The sequence below is a fragment of the Chelonia mydas genome, chromosome 1 (assembly GCF_015237465.2).
Source record: "Chelonia mydas isolate rCheMyd1 chromosome 1, rCheMyd1.pri.v2, whole genome shotgun sequence".
In the NCBI taxonomy this organism is placed as follows: domain Eukaryota; kingdom Metazoa; phylum Chordata; order Testudines; family Cheloniidae; genus Chelonia; species Chelonia mydas.
Window position 1 is genome coordinate 227864714 of NC_057849.1, and position 21235 is coordinate 227885948.

The window sequence follows — 21235 nt, forward strand, 5'->3', positions numbered from 1 at the left end:
GCATAGAATGCACAAAGTACGTACAAACAGTATCTTGGCATGAGATGGTAACATTTAGTTACCAGATGGTTCATGGCACAGGATATTAGAAAACACTTTCATGACTTTTTTTTTTTTTTTTTTTTTAAAAGATCATATTGTATATGATCCTGTTTCCATTCAAATCTGGAGGAAAGAACAGAACCTTGCCTCTCAGTTGCATTATGTCTTACCTGCCTTCAAACAAAATGCTCTGGGCCTATTTCACCCGTGGTATTTTAAGGTGGTAGAACTAGGTCAGAAGTTGGTCTGACATATTTAAAAAATACCACCTAATTATATTAAACTTAGTCTTAATTATTTAGAATAAACTTTAAAGAAAAATCCTGATTTAAAGGTTAAAGGAACTTGCTCTGATTTTCCTACCCTAGTCACCCAAATGAACAGTAACAATATATTGAACATTTAATGTTAAACTTCTTAGAGAGAAGAATTAAGTCCATCTACTTGAATTAGTTAATACGAACTTGAACAAAGGCCCAATTTTCAGTAGGTAGATGGATGCTATGACTATAAAATTTACACACACCAATTGTGTCTACAAGTACTGCACTTGCATTTGAAAATCATGCAATTTTGTGTGCAAATTAAATAGGCATAGGGTTACCTCATTTTCACATATGCATTTATACACATAATTCTCAAATGTTCAGGCACAATGGAGATATGTGGGTATATTTCGCAAATATACTTTACAATACTATCTTTGAAAACTTGGTCCTTAAAATGTTCCATATTAGCGATAACCTGTGAAACAGTCACATAGGTAGTATTATTGGGATTTACATCCTCTGAAGGATATAGATGTGGCTACTAGATGACGGCATACCACTGAATACACTTGACAATGTCTGACATTCCTTTACAGGTTAGTGGCACACAACATTGTGGGAGGAGACACACAGACAATTACAGTATATTATTGTATAAATATTTTATTTTAAAACTCATTTCAAATGGTGGGAAATTTCTGACATGCTGACCTCTGGTAAAACACTACTCTGCTATCAGTCCGCAAATTTGCAGAACAGGTTTTTGGAAAATTCAACAATTTTAAAATTACCTGCAGAAAGTCCCACAAGACAAAAGAAGCTGCTTTTCTGTTGAACTATTTTATTAAGATCTATAGATAGATTTTCCATTCTCTTTTTATAAAAGCAAATGAGGTTAATCTTCTAAGGCTGTTACTTTATGTGAACTATAGTTATCTTCCATATAATAGATCTATTCACTCTAGATAAAATTCACCCATGTACAGAGGGCCAGTACAAGACGTATCACCATTTAAGTTCCATCTTAAGCCCTCAGAATTGGGCCTAAGTCATGCATAGGCATTCCGCTGATCTTCCCATGGGTGAATTTTACTCTCTATGTAGTTACTACAAAAGCGATAAATAATAAGGAAAAAGTCTACTGATTTCCATTTTCTGAGTGCATGGTAAAATAAAATTTAATTTGGTAATATTTCTGGAATCACCATGATATATAGCAGGAAAAGCAAGTTTCTTTAGATTAGTGAGGCTCCAATTTACCACCTAGAATCATGTCACTCTGCATTAAAAAAAACCCTAACAAAAGCTACCAAAACCAACAACACAAAATATGCCAGAAAATAACCTGCCATTTACTTACAACACTCATGTAATGGAGCATTCGACCATCCACCCTTCCTTCATCAAATTGAGTCTTATACTGTGGAAGTCCAATATCATCCAACCACCCTAAGAAAAACACATATTACTAACTCAAAACACCTTTAGCCTAAGGAGAGTTATGTATCTAGTCAGCACTCTCCATGTTATCATTATTCTCAGCTATTCATGGAAACTTGAATTATCCAGGATCCTTAACCCCCGCCCCCATCTTAGGGTACGCCTATACTGCACACCCGTTACAGCGGCATGTAGAGTACATATGCAGCAGGTCCCCCTAGCATGGGTATGAACAGCCGTGTGGACAGTGAGACAATGCTTAGGTGAGCAAAGACATCAGAACACTGAGGGTATGTACCCCATGCGGCTCTCTGCATGCTCAAGCAGTGCCTCCCCTGTTTATACTGCTGCTGCTATCGGTGAAGTGTCCCACTGCCAGAGTCTTTCCCCACCTCAGGGAAAGGCTCCTGCAGCAGATAAAGACTCTGGCAGTGCGGAGAGGCTCTGGCAGCTGCCCACTGCTGGAGCCTCTCCCCACCACAGGGAGCACTCCGAGCCTTTCTTCACCACAGTGAAAGATTCTGGCAGCAGGGGAAGGCTCCAGCAGCTCCCAGCTGCCTCCCCCCGACAGAGCCTTATACTGCTATGTTTACCTACAAAGTGCAGTGTGGATGCAGCCTGATGTTCACTGCTGTGTGCAGCTACACACACCCTACACGCTGCTTCCAGTAGCGTGCACTGTAGACACTTTTAGAATGCACAGATGCTATTATTTTAAAGTACAACAAATCTTACTGGTAACCCAGTTGTAATCCAGTTTTCCATGATTGTTTTCTTCTTCTGACCCCAGTGCCTGAAGAGCAAGCTGAAGTTTCTTCCGATGCAGTGGATGCTTTATTCCAAGTTCCTGTGAAGACAAAGAAACCAAAGCACTTAATTTCTAGCTCAGCAGCATACGGATTACATGTGATTTACACAGAATCAAAACCCACAAACTAACACACAACCTGCAATACAACAGGCCAAATTTTGCCCTTAGACACACGCAGCAATTGCTGTTGAAATTAAGAAGTATTGTGCACATGTATCAGAGGTCAGATCTGGTCAGGTGCCTAAATGTAGATACCTATATTCATAGTGAAGCACCTACCTGAGCACAGCTTGATATTTGTTGAGCCCCCACATCCTAGGATGTCAATGGGACTGCAACTGCACAGCACTTCTGAAAATGAGGCCACTTATTTACATACCTACTGCATTTAGGCGCCTCATCCCTTTGGTGATTGTTAACCCCAGTATTCTTATGTGCAGCAAAAACAGCCTGCTCACTAAACTGTGATGGTAGTCAGCATAATATTTTAAGGGATAATATGTTTATCCACCTACCTCAGAGTGCGGCAGGTAAGCTTGCAAGGTTTAGTTAGTTATTAGCTATAAAGCACTTTGAAAACATGAAGTGCTATATAAATGTTAAGGAATAAGTGGCCTGATAGGATATTCCTCCCCAATACTGTTACAAGTACAGCTGTCACAGGAACTCTTCAAAGAGAGTTTTCTGTTTTTTTTTGTTTTTGTTTTTTTTTTTTTTTAAACTAATACCTGCTATCAAATGCAAACACTGGAGCATCGGTAGGCGAAATGGCCATTATGGCCACACCTATTTTTAATTTAAAAAATGTTTTCTGATTTTGCATTATATCGTACAACAGCAGCTCTGAATAGCAGCTTTGAACTAACCAGGGACTACTTAAGAAAGTGGATGCCTTATTTGTTTACAACAGTAAAAGAAGCTACACATTCAGTACATCCAGACTTGTGACTGAAGTAAACGATGATGAATGCTGCGGACCCAAAGCAGGAAAAGAATTAACTTTCCCAAACTGAATGTAATTGAAAAACTGTGGCATGGACAATTTAATCGAAAAGTTACATGAATTGAGGGCCTGATTCTCCAGTGCTTTGCATCATGTGCTGTCATTCATAACCGTACAAGGTGGATGGGGCATAAAACCAAATCAGAATAGTAGCCTTTTACACTCACCTTGCAGAGGTGTAAATAAAGGCATAAGGTGCAAAGAAGTGGAAAATCAGGACCATAAGACAGTGGTATTGTAACAAGGGATTCCCTTATTTGAAAATATTTTTTTAAATGTAATGACTGGAAGAGTTAGTTGATGTGCCAACATTTACTGCAGTTAAATCATACATTTAATTACCTCTTTCATTATAGAACATTAAAATTCATATTAAAGTTAGACAAAATTTTTTTTTTTTTTGCATTACTAAAGACAAATGTATTTTAAAGATTCACTTGCTGGGCTTTTCTATTGTAGTTGCTGCATCTCATAGCCCTGACTTACACACGTGCAAAATGTACACCAACGCTTAGCAATTATCCAACTATAAATATTTTCCTAACATTTCTTACCTTTTCCAGATCCTGCTGAGAAGCTTGCAAGAGAGTCTGCCCAGACAGTATCCAGTGTTTGCCATGATTCATGTATGAACCTAAACCCTGGCCCTGGAGCCAGTTGCAAACTTGCTCCTTTGTCCATTTAGCAAATGGCATATCCAGGTCACTAAAGCAGAAGAAAATTTTTTTTTTTAATTACAAATTCATAGGTGTTTTTCAGAGCTGAGACAATGGACAGGAAGAGATGTGTGCCTATATTATTTAGACTGTAAGCTACTTGGGAAAAGGTATGCCTATTGCTCTGTGTGTGTACGTAGCGAAATGGGACCCTGATCTCAGTTGTTGAGTCCGAGGCACTACCATAATAAACAGGACAATGGCAGTTATTAGTCATCGTCGTCATAATCTGTGTGTTCGAGGATGGCTTTAAAACTTTAAAATGCGACTGAAATATGTTATTTACTTAAGATAACTAAAGATACTCCAGTGACTTACATTATAATGAAGGGAAATTTATCAGCTTATACGATGACCAAGGCCTTGATCCTGCCTGAAATCCACATGGGGGACTGACACCTTCCCCCCTGTACAGCCCCATTCACTTCAGTGTATCTCCATAGAGGCAGATCCTGAGCCCACTCGCCTGAGAGCCCCACTGCAGTCAATGGGACTGCACTCAGGTGCGGGATTCCACCCATGTGAATCACTGCAGTATGAGGGCCAAACTTAGTACATTAATTTCCCCACCATCCTCTTAAGGAGGACAACGTCCCAGAGAGCCGGGGCTTGTCCATTTCCTTTTGCTAGCAATGCTAATGTTACTCTAACTTAACTTTTGCAAAGCACAATGCCTCTTAGTACAGTAGTAAAACGAAAGCCTTCTGCAGGGGCAAATAAAAGTGGAAAAGCACTGCATGTCCTGGTTCAGTGCAGCTCCTCTTACCTGTTAGACTGTCCAAGGTCTCGAGACCAGCCCAGTCTCGGTCCTGCAGTCGCTCTTGTCCCTCCTCTTTTGAATTCTGCCTCAGACATATCATCTGGGTTAAATGTGGTAGACTGGCTCCTTTTAAGCCTAAGTAAAAGAGGAGAAGCACATTTAATATCCGTAACATATGATAACCAGGAATAAATCCCTTTATTGTCGAAACCATGGAATACACTATGGAGTCTTGAAATAAGTTGCAATAATTTTTGCACCTTTTCATCTGCACTAAGCTCCATTAGGGCTATTTTAAAAACTGGCAGAGTCCAGGTTGGGGGGATAGGAGAGAAGAAGGATGAGAAGCTGAGGACAAAGAACTAAGAGAGAGAACAAAAAAACAACAAAATGTCAGGCATGGCAGTGACTCTGCGATAAGAATAACTATTTACTAGGAACTGTATTGAGACTACTAAGTCATTTCACCTAGGCCACCAAACAGACTGCAAATGGTAACGACTTTATGTCATTTCCAGCCTAAGCTGCACTTCTGGTGACCTAGAGATGAAAGGTTACGTATCACATTAGCAATCCCTCTAATGATCCAGCCCTACCTGATGTTCACTTTTTATTATTATTATTATTATTTAATTTAAAACTTACCTTCCAAATAGTTTCTTGATTCCTCTGGCTTTCTTCTTGGAGTCTGGAGAAGAGGGAGACATCTGCCCACTATCGGTTTCTTTCGGTCGAGGGGGCAAACCAGCTAGGTCCAAGTGATCTGCAGATCCCTTTTCTGTTTCAGCTATTACAAAACAAACCCCAGTAGAACTTCACCTGGCAATACTTCATCTGCATTTCACATTATGAGCACATTACTGAAGTCTGTAACCACTCATGCTGGAATTACTGTGAACCATCGATTTTAAGAAAACAGGGGGATCCAAGGAGATCAAATGTGTTCCTTTCAGCGGTCTAGTGTTTGAAAACTGGTGGCACCCAATAACAATGAATATGTTGCATTCATTAAGTACCTTGCATCAAAAGACCGCAAGACGCTTTATCAATTACTAATAAATTAAGGCCGTAGATAAATGTCAGGGAAATGTTATTTCCCCCATTTTACAGACGGATAAACCGAGGCACAAGGAAGCCCCATAGGAATCCAGTGGCACAGCAGGAAGTAGTACTGAAGGATGCCCTAAGCACTATAAAGCATTTTCACACCAGCGTTCCCGATAATAAAATACAATTTCTGATTAGATCCCCATCTACCAAGATCTACCAAAAGCCATCTCCTTCTGACTCAAAAAATGCAATTGGGAAAAGAGGGCCTTACGCTTCTGCACATAGTGGACTATTTTGCTCCTTCACAGATGAGTACCAGGAACTTTGGGTGGTGTCCTGACTAAGAAGCCATTGCTTCTTCTTTAAGAGTCAATACCCACCACTGCACAAGGAAACAACATGTTACCATCCATGCGGGAAATCTTACATCTTTATCCTGTATTTATCTACAGAGACTTCATATCCAGTTCAGGTGAACCTGGGGACTGCTCAAGAATGTTCTTGCCAACCAAAATTATAAAATGAAAAAACAAACAAACAAACAGAAAAGGTGCTAAATAGATGATTAAACAAATTGCAGAATCTAATATTCTACTTAAGCAGAGATGTGCCAGCAAGTGCCATACAGCTGTGGGCAAACAAACAATGAGGAGTTTGTTTACATCAGTTATTCGCTAATGGAAGCTTAAAACAAAACTGAAGAGTGAATATAAATCTGCTGCCTGGAGTCTGTTAAAGTGAAACAGCCATAGCCAAAAGGTAGCCCTTGGAGTCCACAAAGCAGTTTGTGGCCACCTTCATCATCTTTAATACGGATGGACAGCTACAGGCACCATCATTTGTTTTAAAAAATACAAAATTCTGTATTGCCTTTCAAGAGAAAACACGAAGCAACTGCCAGTCATTTGGATCAAGATGGAACATGATATGCTGGGACCTATAGTTTAATACCTCAAAGTTAATGATCAAAGTGGCTGCAATTTGCTCCAATTAATGCAAGTTAGGTGTGGCCCTGTGGCTCCTGGGAACTCACCAGCATGCCCCTTAGTGGGGCAAAGTTTCGATGCCCTAGCAAAAGATCAGTGAGTAGGTCCCAGTTGAGCAATATCTTCTCTAATGGCCAAACATGAACAGAGGCAGCTATGTCATATATTTTAACAGGTGCTTTCGGAGCACTTCAGCTCTACTGATGGGTGAACGAGGTGTTCAGTGCTGGAGGATAGTGTTACTGTACAGGTACGGTATTTTAGAAAGGAATCTAACTTAGGAAAAACACATTTAAGCAGCATTCTTGATGGGAAATATCAGGACGAGGTTGAATGAATCAGAAGCAGAGGTTTGTGGGCACTAGCCACTCACTGTATCTCCTTCATCACTGAAATAATCCTTCAGAATAGCTGTTTTATGAAAGTGATGTTTGGAAATTTGGAACACTAATGGGAAATAAGGAGACTGCCTCTATTTCTGTTGCGTCTTAGGACCATATTCGCTTTCAATTACCATCACTGATTTAGGGTTACATGGGTGTACATAAAGGCAACACATTCCATTCCGGTTCTATCCTGCCCTCATCCACCAGCATAGCTGAGCACCTGCCAGAATTACCAGACTACCATTTGTTACGTGTGGTTTTTCTCTCTTACGTTTATTACATTAATTTCTTCCTTAGTTATTTGGAAAAGAGGAATCGTGTATCCCTCCCTTCAGTGCTACCTTAATTAAAGCCCTACAAATACTGCCAGAACTCATGTTGCATTACCTCTTAGCACCTTCCAGAAGCACTGAGTTGGATGACAACACAAAGATGATGATCTGAATAACCGCCAAGTCATTATGATAAAAGTGAGCGGAATGCGTGGCCAGGCCTCTGTAGTTTACACACACTTCTACAATTACCTCCCATTTTCTACCTTCTTTTTTGCCTTGATGGGCAACCTCGTGTTCGGAGGTTCATTAACCTTTGTAAATCCACCCGCAATGTGTCTCATTAGTAGTGGTTATCATGAAACAATGCAGCAGACTGAGTAGTGGGCCAGTGTTAAACAGAACGTACGTTTTAGTGTTTCAACAAAGATCTTGTTTCTAGCTCAGTTTTAAAAGTTCATGGCCATAACCAGCTGTTAGCAGCAATCACAGCAGAGCACTGATACAGGCAGACATGCAGGACTACTATACCTAAGGTAGGTGCACTTGCACTTCGACTGCGATCTTCAGATATCCAAACAATGCATATAACCACACGCAGCACAATGGGAGAGAATACGCAGAATGACAAGGTAAAACACACATCAAAATTTACACTGGCAAAATACAAGACAAGGGGAGAAAAGTAAAACAAACACATGCACCACACACAGCACTGAATTCACACACGTATTAGGATTACCAGTACACTGTTAATCCCTTCCTCACCAAAACGTAACACAGCAAAGCTATATATTAATGAGGGTAAAACAACATCCTGATGATTTCAAATCAGCATTTGAGCACAAGAAAGTAAAAGATTGCATGTGTCATAACAATTCATTGTGCCTGGACCTCACAATACCCCTATGAGGGAGACAAGTATTATTGACTAGTTTTCCAGATGGATACACTGAAGCACAGACAAAGTAAGTGACTTTCTCAGATTTACAAAGCAAATTCATAGCAGAGCTAGGAGCAGGACCCAGGGTCCATCTCCCAGTCCTCTGCTGTGACCAGTATACCAAACTGCCTTCAGCTAACAAGGATTATTTAAAAATTGCTATTTTTGTTACACTGCAGATGTCGTATGAAGAAATGGGCACAAAAACATCTTAGTGGGACAAGACAACGGGTCTAATCATTGAAATCTGTTCCATGTAGGCCTATCAATTTTCATATTATATATGGGAGAGGAAGACATGGGCCATATAGAACAAGGCTGTGGGTAAATTAACTCCCTTGGGCATAGGATCGGAGTGACCATTAAGTAGGCAAGAGTGGAAGTCTTTTCCTCTGACCAAGGAGGCAGTAATCCCATTTAAACTTCTGAAGGATGGAGGTTTTTCTCTGCTCTTCTCCCAGGGGAAAATTAAAAATTCTGGGAGGATGCATGTCAGATGCCCACGTTTTGCTGACGCTTGTAATAAAAAGGTGGAAGACAACTGTACTAGAGGTGCTATTGTAGGTATAATATTGGACTGTGGTAACAACACTGCTCTTGTGATAAGGTCACAGTACTGAGCAGAGGTTGGAGCAGGAGAAAAATACTTATGAACCGCTGCATTTCAGTAAGGAACTTGCTACTTTAAAAATGCAGTATGCTATGGAGGGTCTGAGCAGAGAGGTCAAGGCAAGGGTTGGATTGACCTGCTATTCAATAGCACAGGACTTTTCTTGCACAGCCATCGGTTACTCCAGCTCAGCCTTTGGGTTATACTGTGGCTGGTCCTGCCCGTTTACGATAGCTACAAGATGTATAAAAAGAAACCCTCATCATTATAAAAGACTCTTGTTCAGAATACACTGGAGATGCTTTCAGGAGTGTGGTACCTACCCAAATTAGGTGCACTTGCTGTCCTCTTGTTATTTTTTATCTTGAAAAAGCCTCGTCCAAATGAAGATCTGGCTTTCCGGGTACCAAAACTGTCCTCATCTCCGGTACCACTATGGCTTGGGGATTTTGGAGGGAGGGTTCCACACTTGTTACCTTCCACGGAAGCTTTAGTCTGATTAGTCAGGAAAACAAAAAACTTTAGAACTTAATCTTACTGCACCATAAAAAGCTTTTAATTGTGCACAGTTAATTCTGAAAGGTAATCTGCAAAAAAAGGTAGCATTTGCACTGTAAAATAGATTATAGTGTGCATTTACTGAGTCTAGATTAAATGAGCAAGATCTTCAGTTAAAATGTGTTTGGGACTCAATTATATTTACTACCCATTTAACAGTAGCATTTCTGTACTAAATGTTTCAGATCTTGCAAAAGTGGCACTTTAAAATAATAAATTAACCACTCCTTCACATAGGGCGTGATCCTGTGAAGTCCTGAGCTCCCTCATCTCCCACTGAAAGTTTCTGGAAAAATGGAGGAAGAACAAGCACCTCATCACTGGCCAGTTCTCTGCAGATTGCCAGAAAGTCTCCAGGGACCATCAGAGGTTTGCAGAGCACAGTATGAAAATCACTGGACTAGCAGCCTATTTCCATTGTCCAATTCAAAGAAACAAAAAGCAGCAAGCAAATGGCATAAATGGTGGAGACAAATTAGATTTGTAAAATTCTGGCAGTTTTGATAATCTAAGATAATTGTAATATTAATAAGCACATCTCTATTTATTCTGAGTTTTTAAACATATGACTTTTAACCTCTCATGGTCTCTGATTGGCAAGGTAAACACAACAATTCTCCCTTTGCTGAAAAACACAGTCACGACTATAAAAGTGGTATTTGAGATACTAGGATTCTTCCCCATTACTTAGAATTTCAGTAATTCACTGAAATTACTTAGAACAGGAAATAGTGGCTGCATACTAGGTAGTGGTTGATAAATGGTTACTTTTTAATGGCAACCACTGTAAAAAGATAATAGCAACTCTGCTCCAAAACAACGTGAACTTGGAAGGTTTCTAAGGTAGAAAAACACAAGTTAATTACAAATGCTACAAAGCTAAACAACAAATCTGAGACGCAGCTTTGTTCGTTTGTGGTGGAACAACGTGTAACCTCACAGGGTTGCAGGGCTGGAGACACTCTAAATCCCTTGATCCTGGGCTGACAAGGGATGAGCATGCTGAAGCAGCAGCACGCACTCTGCCATGTGGGAACGGAACTGCTTGTGCTGCTCTGTAAGGAATCCTCTGGCTAGCTCAGGAGAAGCCTCCTGCAAGCCCCCTGGAGTCCTACTTAGCTAGGACAGCCTACCACAATAAGGGGTGTCCTTGGGGCATGGTGAGTATAGGTGAGGGGAGAACCTCAACTAGGAGACAGAGTGATTTGAAGATGTTTGCCCAAAGAGAAGGTGGGGAAAATAGCTAATGGGTGATTTTATTTATTCTCAGCAAGTCAAAATGAAGAGCCATGTGTGAGAAGACAAGAGAGTGAGAGAATATAAACTTGGACACAAAGTGATGGTGGAGACCCGAATATATTCCCTGAATCACACTTCACAACCTTGCTTGCAGGTCTGCTATTCTCCCTTAAAAATTTGGACACAATGTGAATAAAACTACGCTATTTAAAACACCTTCTGCTCTCTGCATCGCTTCACACGAAGACACACACAAAAGTTACCTCTGCTGGTTTCTGTACAGGTTCTTCGTCCTGTTTGGGAAGGATTGAGAAGTGTTAAAATTCTTAGTTACCCCATTATTTAATTCATTTCAGTTAAAAATAGTGAGATTTCTTTCCTCTTCTATTTTTCAAAGGAAATCACTTAAGAACTATGAGGAGTCCGGTGGCACCTTAAAGACTAAGATTTATATGGGTATAAGCTTTCGTGGGTAAAAAAGCCACTTCTTCAGATGCATAGAGTGAAAATACAGATACAGGCATAAATATATATTGGCACATAAGAACTATACTTCCCCTAGATTAATGTCACTTTTATTTCCCCCTATACATGCATTTCTGTTTAGGTTTTGGATTTCATAATATGGTCCTTTTAGATCCTGATTTATTAATGGCTTTGCACAACCAACACTGGTTTTAATTACAAAAATTAAATGAATTTAGTGCTGGTAAAAAAGCATCTCTCTCTAAGCACAGTGAAAATAAATCTTATGGGGTATAATTCCAGGTTTACCCTTCCATAGCTCTGCAAATAACAGTGAGTCTGAATTAGAGCTACTTATCACAGATTTGGATATAACAGGACTCAGATCTGACCTGTTTAGTTTTGGTTCTCGTTACGACAGATAAAGGTTTTTAACCCTAAGCAAAATTCACCCTCTCCTCCAGTTTCCTCCATCTCTATCATTCACCCATCTCTATTGCTGAGATGCTGGGGGCCCCCTGTCTTCAACTTGCCCTGCTAATTTACAGGACAATGGTGAACTGCCTTGTCTTTACTAGGATTTTACCTCGTTAGGTAACTTGAATTAAGAATACACCTTTTTACCTAATGAAGACACAGCTTTGGAGTGCAGGAAATTTACTTATGTAAATACTTCATACAATAAGAGGATAGACCCCTAAATATTCAAGGACAGATTTTCTTCTTCACTAATATCCACAGGATTTTGTTACAAATGGGGTCATAGCTAGCTGTAAATGGAATGACCAGAGCTATGCTCTGCTCCAAACCTAATCTGGGGCAGGCAGACAGAGCTGGTAGAGGAACTGACTCCATGCCACCCAAGAGACCTCCCCCACTACCACAGGAATTCTCCACTAGCCGGCTCCAACCAGATTCCAGCCCCTTGCACCACTCAGGGGGCCAGAACTGGGGTAGACAATCTGGACCTCAGTATTAAGGGGAAAGAAAGGACTAAAAAACAAAACCAACCACTTCTGATGCCTCTTTCTTCAAATTGCCCAGACTGCTGGATTTTTGCAGCGGTGACGCTCTACAATAAGAACATAAAAATCAAAATCAAAATAATTAGGAGTTAATTGACTTAGACCCCACTGTCTCAAAGGCAAATATATTCTAAAGAACTGTATAAAGATTGTATTACAGCCCTCCTTTGTTAACTCCTCCCATGTGGTGGCTAGGTATTGCCAGGAGATCTTCTGTAGCACAATTACTGTTAAGGTACAAGAGGACGAGCTAATGCTGGAGTGACAGGATGTTTAACTCTGAAATCCTTTGCTTCTTATTTTAAATTAAATTTTCCAAAAGGTAGGCTGAAAATACACACCCAAAACATACTTCCTTGAGCCAAATTACACGCATAACTTACAAGCTCTTAGAGTTTAATCTGCATCTATGCATACAGTAACCATTTTGTACAGGTTTCATTCAAGCAATTTCGGTGAACATTTAAAAATTCTTGGTTATTTCACTTGTTAAGAAGTGCATATACATTTTAAAAACAAAATATAACTATTTTTAAAGGAAAGTCCCTCAAGGAAAAAAATCACTTATTTTAGGATTTCAGTAAAGATAGAAAAGAAACTGTTTTGGGATCACAATCAAAGAAAGAAAATGCACACGCTATTTTTAGATTGCAAAAAAATTGAAAAAACGGAACTAGGAAACATTTTAAAAGACAGACAACACTGTCAACAACAGGTATTGCCAAATTTCATTTTAAGAGACTTAGGTTATTAAGTCGCTGAGCTGCTTTTGAAAACGTCACCCTAAATCCCATTTTCAGAAGTGACTTTCAATGAGACATAGGTCTGGTCTATCCTATGAAGTTAGGTCGACATATGCCGCCTTGTGTCAACCTAATTGTGCGTGTCTACACTTAAATTGGTCTCCCACCGATGTAAGCATCCCATATGGTCGAGGTACAGAAGAGCTGCATGCCATACTTGGCAGAGACCGAGACACAGACTCCTGCTATGAACAGCAAGGACGAGGAGGAAGATGAGGGATGACAGGAGCCAGGACCTGTTTGAGATTCCACTGCAGTACAGTCAGTCCCTGGAGTTGAGCACGGGCGAGCCCAGGGCAGGGGAAGTGTAAATGTATTTCCCATCACAATGATGTACTGATGGCACCCCCAATTTAACAAGACACAGCTATCGACTTTTCATTAATTGGCTTGTCCTAGAAGTACAACAAAGAGCTGTAGCACTGCTATCTGCTTTTCATTCCCTGTAGAGTTAGGGAAGAGAGACCATGAGGAGCAGGTTGTTTCTGTACACAGGGATGTCCCTTGAATCCTCCTGAGAGATCTTAATGAAACTTTCATGGAAGTACTCTGCAGTCCTCTCCCGAATGTTTCCAGGGATGACAGTCTTATTTCTTCCTTTGCAGTAGGGCACTTTCACATGCCAGGCAGCAGTAACTTTGGCAGGCACCATTGCAGTGCACAGGGTAGCAGCACAGGGGCCTGGCAGCTCCAGGACGCCAGCAGCAGCTGCGCTCTCTAAGCCTTTGTTACCCACTGGAGACAGAGATTAGCTAAAATCACCACTGCTTGTGGAAAATGGTGCCAGTACTCAGGGCCATTGCCTTATACTCAGTTTCATGCATCTGAGCAATTCCCTCTTCATTTCCCTCACCCTGGTGGACCATACTCACCATGGCTGTGAGTGGTGCCATACACAAGCATTCAGAAGCAGACGTGTCAACAAGCGTGTCTTGTTTAAAACTTTATGGGAGCAAGGGAAGGGAGTTCTGAATCTCAAGTTTCACTTTCCATTGTGACTACACTGACAACGGTACCTCTATGTGCTTCATCTGCAGCTGCTGCCACTGCAGCCTTGAGGGGTTCCCTCTCCACACCCAGGGAACGCCTGAGCCAGATAAGGAGGTGAAAGAAGAGGACTCGGGATGACATGTTCAATGAGATCCTGCGAGACATGCTGCATCATACCAATAGCAAGGGGCCTGGAATGTGAACACTGCAGGTAGCCTGGAGAAGGAAAGAACGGACAGGAGAAAGACCTAGGAGTCCCAGCAGGAAAAGGAGAAGAAGATGCACCAGGGCACAATGGGGCTTCAAACACAGATGCTGCAGACTGCCATAGGCCGAGAGGTTCAATAGTCACGGGCTCGCTTCCCTTTGCAGTCCATGGTGAACTCCATTACAGCACCTCTCTACACCCGCCTTCAATATTCCACCTGGTGTCAGGGGTTGTATTCTTACATCTACCACTCCACCACAGCTTCAAGTACATTGACTTGTGAAAGCCACAATTGCTATATGTGTAGGTAAACTGGATATGAATGTTCTCTCTCCTTGTTAAGTTCTGTTCCAAGCATTTATTAAGTTTTTAATGTATTTACTTTTACAATGCACAGACTTTTCTTTGCACTGGTTTTGTTACTGAATAAAATTCCATTATTTGGAAAATAATTCCTCTTTATTAGCTTACAACTAGTTGCAGAGTGCCTAGCATCTCTAAAACCACCCACTTACTTGTTACTGTACAATGTGCAACAACTCATAGGATCAGTGACAAACAGTATAATCATCATAAATGGACAGCAAGCACCGGAAAATTAATAGGTGCATTGACAGTGTTATACCACGGATGTGCACCAAGCACCTCACAATGTCTAACATATCCCAAAAGAGTATGCCCAGGCTGAGCACAATACACCACAATGCATTATTCCGGCTCACTGTTCAAGTGCTCCTTCAAAGCCTCCATGACCTGTATAGCTCCACATTGAGCTCTTCTATTAGCCCTTTCATCTGGCTGTTCAAACTCAGAAAACAGCTGCTCCACCTCCGCCCGGGTGGCAACTTTTCCCCTTTGCTTCACAGATATTATGCAGGATACAGCAGGCAGCAATACCATTGGAATGTGTTTCGTACTGAGATCCAGTCTTGTGAGTAAACAATGCCAGTGTCCCTTCAATCTTCCAAAAGTGCATTCAGCTGTCATTCTGCACCTGTTGAGCAGGTAGCTGAATCTTTCCTTGGTGCTGTTGAGATGGCCAGTGTATGGCTTCATGACCCAGAGGAGTCAGGGGAAGGAGCTCGGGATCACTACTGGCTCGTCAACATCGCCAATGGTAATCCATTGGTCCAGAAAGAAAGTCCTTGCTTGAAGCTTTCTGAACAGTCCTGTGTTTTTAAAGAGGCGAGTATCATGCACTTTCTCTGACCAGCCCACATTGATCTCAGCAAAGCGTACCCGGTAATCCAACAATGATTGCATAACACTAGAAAAGCAGCTCTTTCTGTTAATGTACTCTGTGGCAAGGTGCTCTGGGGACAAAATAGGGAAGTGTCCCCCATCTATTGCCCCACCACAATTCTGGAACCCCACTGCTGCAAATCTATCCACTATATTCTGCATATTGCCAAGAGTCACAGTCCAGCATAGCAGGAGATGATTAATGGCCCTGCACATTTGCATGACAGCAGCCCCCCATAGTGGATTTTCCAACTCCAAAATGATTTCCTACCGACAGGCAGCAATCTGGCATTGCAAGTTTCCACAGCATGATTGCTACTTGCTTCTCCACTGTCAGTGCAGCTCTCATTTGGTGTCCCTGCACTGAAGGCCTGGGGTGAGCTTGGCACACAGCTCCAGGAATGTGGCCTTGCACATCTGAAAATTCTGCAGCTACTGCTTGTCATCCCAAGCCTACAGTATGATGCGATCCCTCCAGTCAGTGCTCGTTTCTTGGGCCCAGCAGTGGCGCTCTGCCATCGGCAGCTGCTCCACGAATGCCACCAACAACCTTGAACTGGTTCTCGCTATCTCCCTCAGCAAAGTGTCTCACAGGAAATTCTCATGTTCCTCGCTGATTTGGTTCTTCTTATGACTCTGCAAATACTGAAGCACCCTGCATCCTGTGCTTGCAACAGTTATAACATTATTGAGAGCTGTGCAGGCTTCACACTTCTGTCAGAAATGTGGAGAGCAAGGAGTGCCATGTGGGTTTGTGGGACTTTTTAAAAAAATGTGGAAAAATTATGGGACACAAATGACATTATGGGATGGCAACAGTTGCATGTTGGGAAGTTGATCCCTTGCTCCAGGGCACACTGGGTGACTCATTTTGGCCCCACCATGCATTGGTTACAGTATAAAGGGAGCCAGGCTAGTGAGTCAGTCGGGGTCAGTGGTTTTCTCAGTTCCAGATGGCATGGCACCCCGGGAGGAACCTGTCACATACGTATTAAAAAAAAAATTTTTTTAAGCCCCAAGCCTACTGATGTTACATGACTTGACTGAAGACATTTCATACTGCAACAGAAATGAGATGAGATGGTAATATATATTTATTGAAAAAGCACTAGAAATTATTAGAAACAATCAGAGCAGAAAACTCATCACCAAATTATTTTAAAATGAGTTAACGTGGTTAGAACAACACCACACATTTGCATGTGCTCATTAAAATTTTTTTACAAATACGGTGGAAAGGTGTTTAAGTAGAAGCATTTCATTGGTTGATATGGTACTTACAATGGACTGTCACATGGCTGTGTTTCTACGGAGGAACATGGTGCTGTCTCTTCACTGTAAAAACAGACAAGGTGCTCCATTATAAGATACCTACGAATTTCACTCTCTCTCTTTTCACCTGAATGGCTATATAATTACCACAAATCAAATCTTTCCTTCTGTCATCTTCTGTTATAAAAGTAAAAGGATGGGAGTGAACTCAAGACGCATAGCAAAGACTTCCTATACCACTGCAGGCTAACCAACATATTCAGGAATTGAGTGAGTAAATTAAGAGGTCACAGCATATGTAATGGTCTCATATGCCATTGCAAGAAAGGAATACACAAGCAGCCCATAATGGGAACTCTGGGAATGAGTCGGGTCACCGTGATTGTCTTTAAAAATAGAGAAAATGAACAAGAAATGAGATTCACATTGCTTAAGGCTAGAGCTACATGTGTGGCAGCACAGCATGAAGAAATATGGGACCCACTGGAAGAGAGGGAAGGAGAACCGAGAAGGACAGAGGCCCTGATTCAGGAAAACACTTAAGCACAAGTGCTGTCCTGGGTGGAGATGCTTTCCTGGGTCAGGGCCAAAGAAAGCACACTTCAACACTTGTCTGCTCTAGTTTGTACCCTGAAGTCAAAGACAGTCTTATATCAATGAGATTTCATGGCATTTGGATTCCTAACATCCCATATTACTATAGATAAAAATAATGGTTGAGATCTTCAAAAGCCAACTAAGGAATTTAGCTAAACATCTCTCATTAGCTTTACTAGGAGTTCTGTGGCTAAGACTGTAATCCTCTCGCTGTTTTTAAAAATCTCAAACGCCGCTCCTTATTAAAATCTGCACTCATTTATGCCTCAGGCTAGAAAAACCCAGTTTCATTGTCATATGCCAGCCTCAAGGGAATCAGCCTCTCAGACTTCTTGAAACTGTGACTCATCTTCTTCCTGGTGGCTTAGTTACGGCTCCTGTGTACTGGCTAGTCACTCTCAGTTTCGGTTTGGGTTTGGCAGTGCTTTTCAGGAATTTTTAAAAATCTCCGAGTGCAAATCGCTTACAGCAAATTCACACTACACATGATGATATTGCATCTAAAACTAAGCTATTTATATAAAATAAAAAGAAATATCCGGATTCCCCACTGCATTTCATCCCTATCTTAAAGGGGGAAAATGGAGCCAGCCACACACTTGCCATAATTAATTAGTTGCTTCCCAGACTGAGGTGGCATGGTTAAGGAGAGTCAAGTGACAACTTAATGGACACCTAGGCCTTGTAAAAGAGCTGAGGGAGATCAATCTTCCCTGTGGAACCAGAGAGAATGGACAGGCTCCTGTGTAAACTTCTGAGCCAGGGTCTGCAGGAGAAGGGTACTTCAGGGCAGTGGCTCTCAACCTTTCCAGACTGCTGTACCCCTTTCAGGAGTCTGATTTGTCTTGTGTACACCCAAGATTCACCTCACTTAAAAACTACTTGTTTACAAAATCAGACAGAAGTGTCACAGCACACTATGACTGGAAAATTGCTTACATTCTCATTTTTACCATATAATTATAAAATACATCAATTGAAATATAAATATTGTACTTACATTTCAGTGTACAGTATACAGAGCAGTCTAAACAAGTCATTGTCCATATGAAACTCACTTAGCTAGTGCTTTTTATGTAGCCTGTTGTAAGACTAGGCAAATATCTAGATGAGTTAATGTACCCCTTGGAAGACCTCTGCGAACCCCCCAGAGGTACACGTATCCCTGGTTGAGAACCACTGCTCCAGTGGAACCAGCCTGGGGACCCGATGCTCTACTGGAGCAGGGCCATAATGACTCAAAGGTAGCCCAGAAACTGAGAACAGGTCCCAGGGGGTGGGATGAAGAGAAACCCGCAAAGAGTAGAAGAACCTTTTTGTTTGTTGTGATTTAGTTGGATGTTTGCTACCCCAGAAGGGGTTTTGTTTGTGACTTGGCCAGAAGGCTAAGTCACAGCTCTAGCACTGGCTGGTGTGCGCTGAGGAGACCCATCTCAGGGAAGGAAACTGTGGCAGGGAGCACCTATTGTGCCCCATTCAGCCAGTTGGGGGGCACTATGGGGCAACTGCTCCCCACAACAGTCCTATTAATTTCAACGCCTTCTTTGTTCACAAGCATGTAGCACACTATTGGTGCTATAATGAACAACAATGATAACAGAAATGCTTTTGGTGAGCATACAGTTCAACCCTAGATGGGCATTATAATACGTGACAGTGCTAGTTTGAGGAAACAGACTTAATACCCTAATTGTCCAATAAACACAATTTCACCTAACATTTTGTAACAAAACTTTGACTTTACATACCAGTTAGAAATAGTTTGTAATAACTATACCTCACTTCACTCGCAACTTCTGGTTTAGGCTGTGCTTTTACTTTTTCTGTAGCTGCTTCTGAGCTTTTGGGTGCTGGTGGAAAAGCAGGGATTGAAACTTGCAAGATGCTGGTGTGAATCTGTAGTGAATTCTAAAAGAAGAAAGGATACAACATTACAGTGGGCAAAAACTACACAATCACTGCATGAAAATAAGAATTAAATAGATCAGTGATAAAAATAAAAAGTCTGACTCAGGCATATGGTTCGATTCATTTTCTTTTTACTATAAACATAGTTTAGTGCTTATAAAGATGGGCCAGGCTGACAACACTGGAGCTTAAAATCTTCTGTTGGTACACAGAGCAGGTATAACAGGATGGATAAAAGCAGCTTAAGCCTCTTGATGCTGCCTGGTCTATGTGTCTCCCCTAGGGACCCCCCTATGACATAAAACAACAGTTCACTCTCCATCTCTGTCCAGTCCTTGGCTCCTCTGAGACTTCCAGCAAGGGGGCCAATTATTTAAGCCATTTATTTTCTTTTAAATGTAAAGCGCCTCCCTCTGGCTCTAAGCGCTAAGGCCCTGATTCAGCAAAGCATTTAAACACACACTTAAGGGCTCTGCTGAATCTGGGCTTCAGGCCTAATCGTATCATTTATTTACACATGCACAGCTTTATGCATGGGACGCATCCCATTGGGTTCGATGGGACTACTACTCATACACATATCAGAACATAACAGTAGAATGTATCCATAACATTAAAATTAAAAGACAAAAACACAACCTGGAAAAGTCCTATGGAATTTAACAGAAAACTGTAACTTTCTCATAGGTTATTTGAAACATCCTGTAGGATTCAATAGAAAATTATAAGCCCGCTCTTCAGTTCTATAGAATGGTTCAAAAAATCCTGTACAAAGTTATTTTCTATTAAATTTTATAGGGATTTTTTAAAAGTAATTTCTCTAACATCCTATTAAATATCTACATAATGTTAATAGATGAATTCACTTTATGCACTTGTGTAAATCCATCTCTCGTCAGTGAAACCCTTAAGCAGGTGCTTAACTTTATGCATGTGCTTAAGTCCCATTAAATGCAACTTCAATGGGATGTGATCATGTGATTTGCCCAAACAGAGAGGCACAATATATAAACTAATGCACACAAAAGGTAAGAGAAAATTACACTTTTAATTTTCAATCTTTGTTATCTCAGATATTAAGCAACACAAGAAACAGTTTAAATACATGATGTATAACAGGACAGTACCACGTCAGCTAAAATGATCCCCATTATTTTACAATGCAAATGCAAGACATGTTTGTGAATGAAACTGCTGGTAGAATGCAGCTGGGTTTCTCCACCGTCTCCACCTGTTGGGTCTTGTCTTGTACTTAAATTGAAAGCTCTTTGGGGCTGGGATTTGGGGTGGCTTTGTACAACCTTAGTACAGTGGGGTCCCAGTCCATGATTAGGGCTTCTAGGTGCTACAGTAATTCATTTCACCATTGTTCTCAATTTCTTTACAAGAGAATCAACAAAACGATGTATTCATATATAAATTCAACCCATGGAGGCAAACACCCTATTCCAAGCTGTTCAGAGCCTTCCAGAAGGCCGAAGCACCAGACTTGTAAATATACTAAATAAAAATTAGGGTCTTAATCCCACCACTCAAATGAGTAACTTTTCACACATGAGCAGTCCCACAGAAGTCAACAAGACTTTTACTCATGCGTTATCTTGGTGTAAGAAATTGCCTATAAATAACTGTCATGACAC

The 21235-nt window shown here is 41.1% G+C and overlaps 1 protein-coding gene across 13 annotated transcripts in view; it reads right to left on the minus strand.

Moving 5' to 3' along the window:
- Nucleotides 1-21235, minus strand: part of PPFIBP1 (PPFIA binding protein 1) — a 179248-nt gene that overhangs the window by 12910 nt on the left and 145103 nt on the right. For 7 of the 13 annotated variants that reach the window (XM_037915171.2, XM_037915183.2, XM_037915147.2 and 4 more), the window contains 11 exons: nt 19465-19595; nt 17100-17153; nt 12562-12622; nt 11349-11378; nt 9612-9783; nt 8267-8299; nt 5687-5828; nt 5048-5176; nt 4120-4270; nt 2487-2598; nt 1672-1760 (listed from right to left, as the gene is read on the minus strand). In XM_037915171.2, coding sequence (XP_037771099.1) covers nt 1672-1760; nt 2487-2598; nt 4120-4270; nt 5048-5176; nt 5687-5828; nt 8267-8299; nt 9612-9783; nt 11349-11378; nt 12562-12622; nt 17100-17153; nt 19465-19595 — 1104 coding nt within the window. The remainder of the gene's footprint in view (nt 1-1671; nt 1761-2486; nt 2599-4119; nt 4271-5047; nt 5177-5686; nt 5829-8266; nt 8300-9611; nt 9784-11348; nt 11379-12561; nt 12623-17099; nt 17154-19464; nt 19596-21235) is intronic. The other 6 variants (XM_037915204.2, XM_043538329.1, XM_037915161.2 and 3 more) reach the window with 1 other exon arrangement.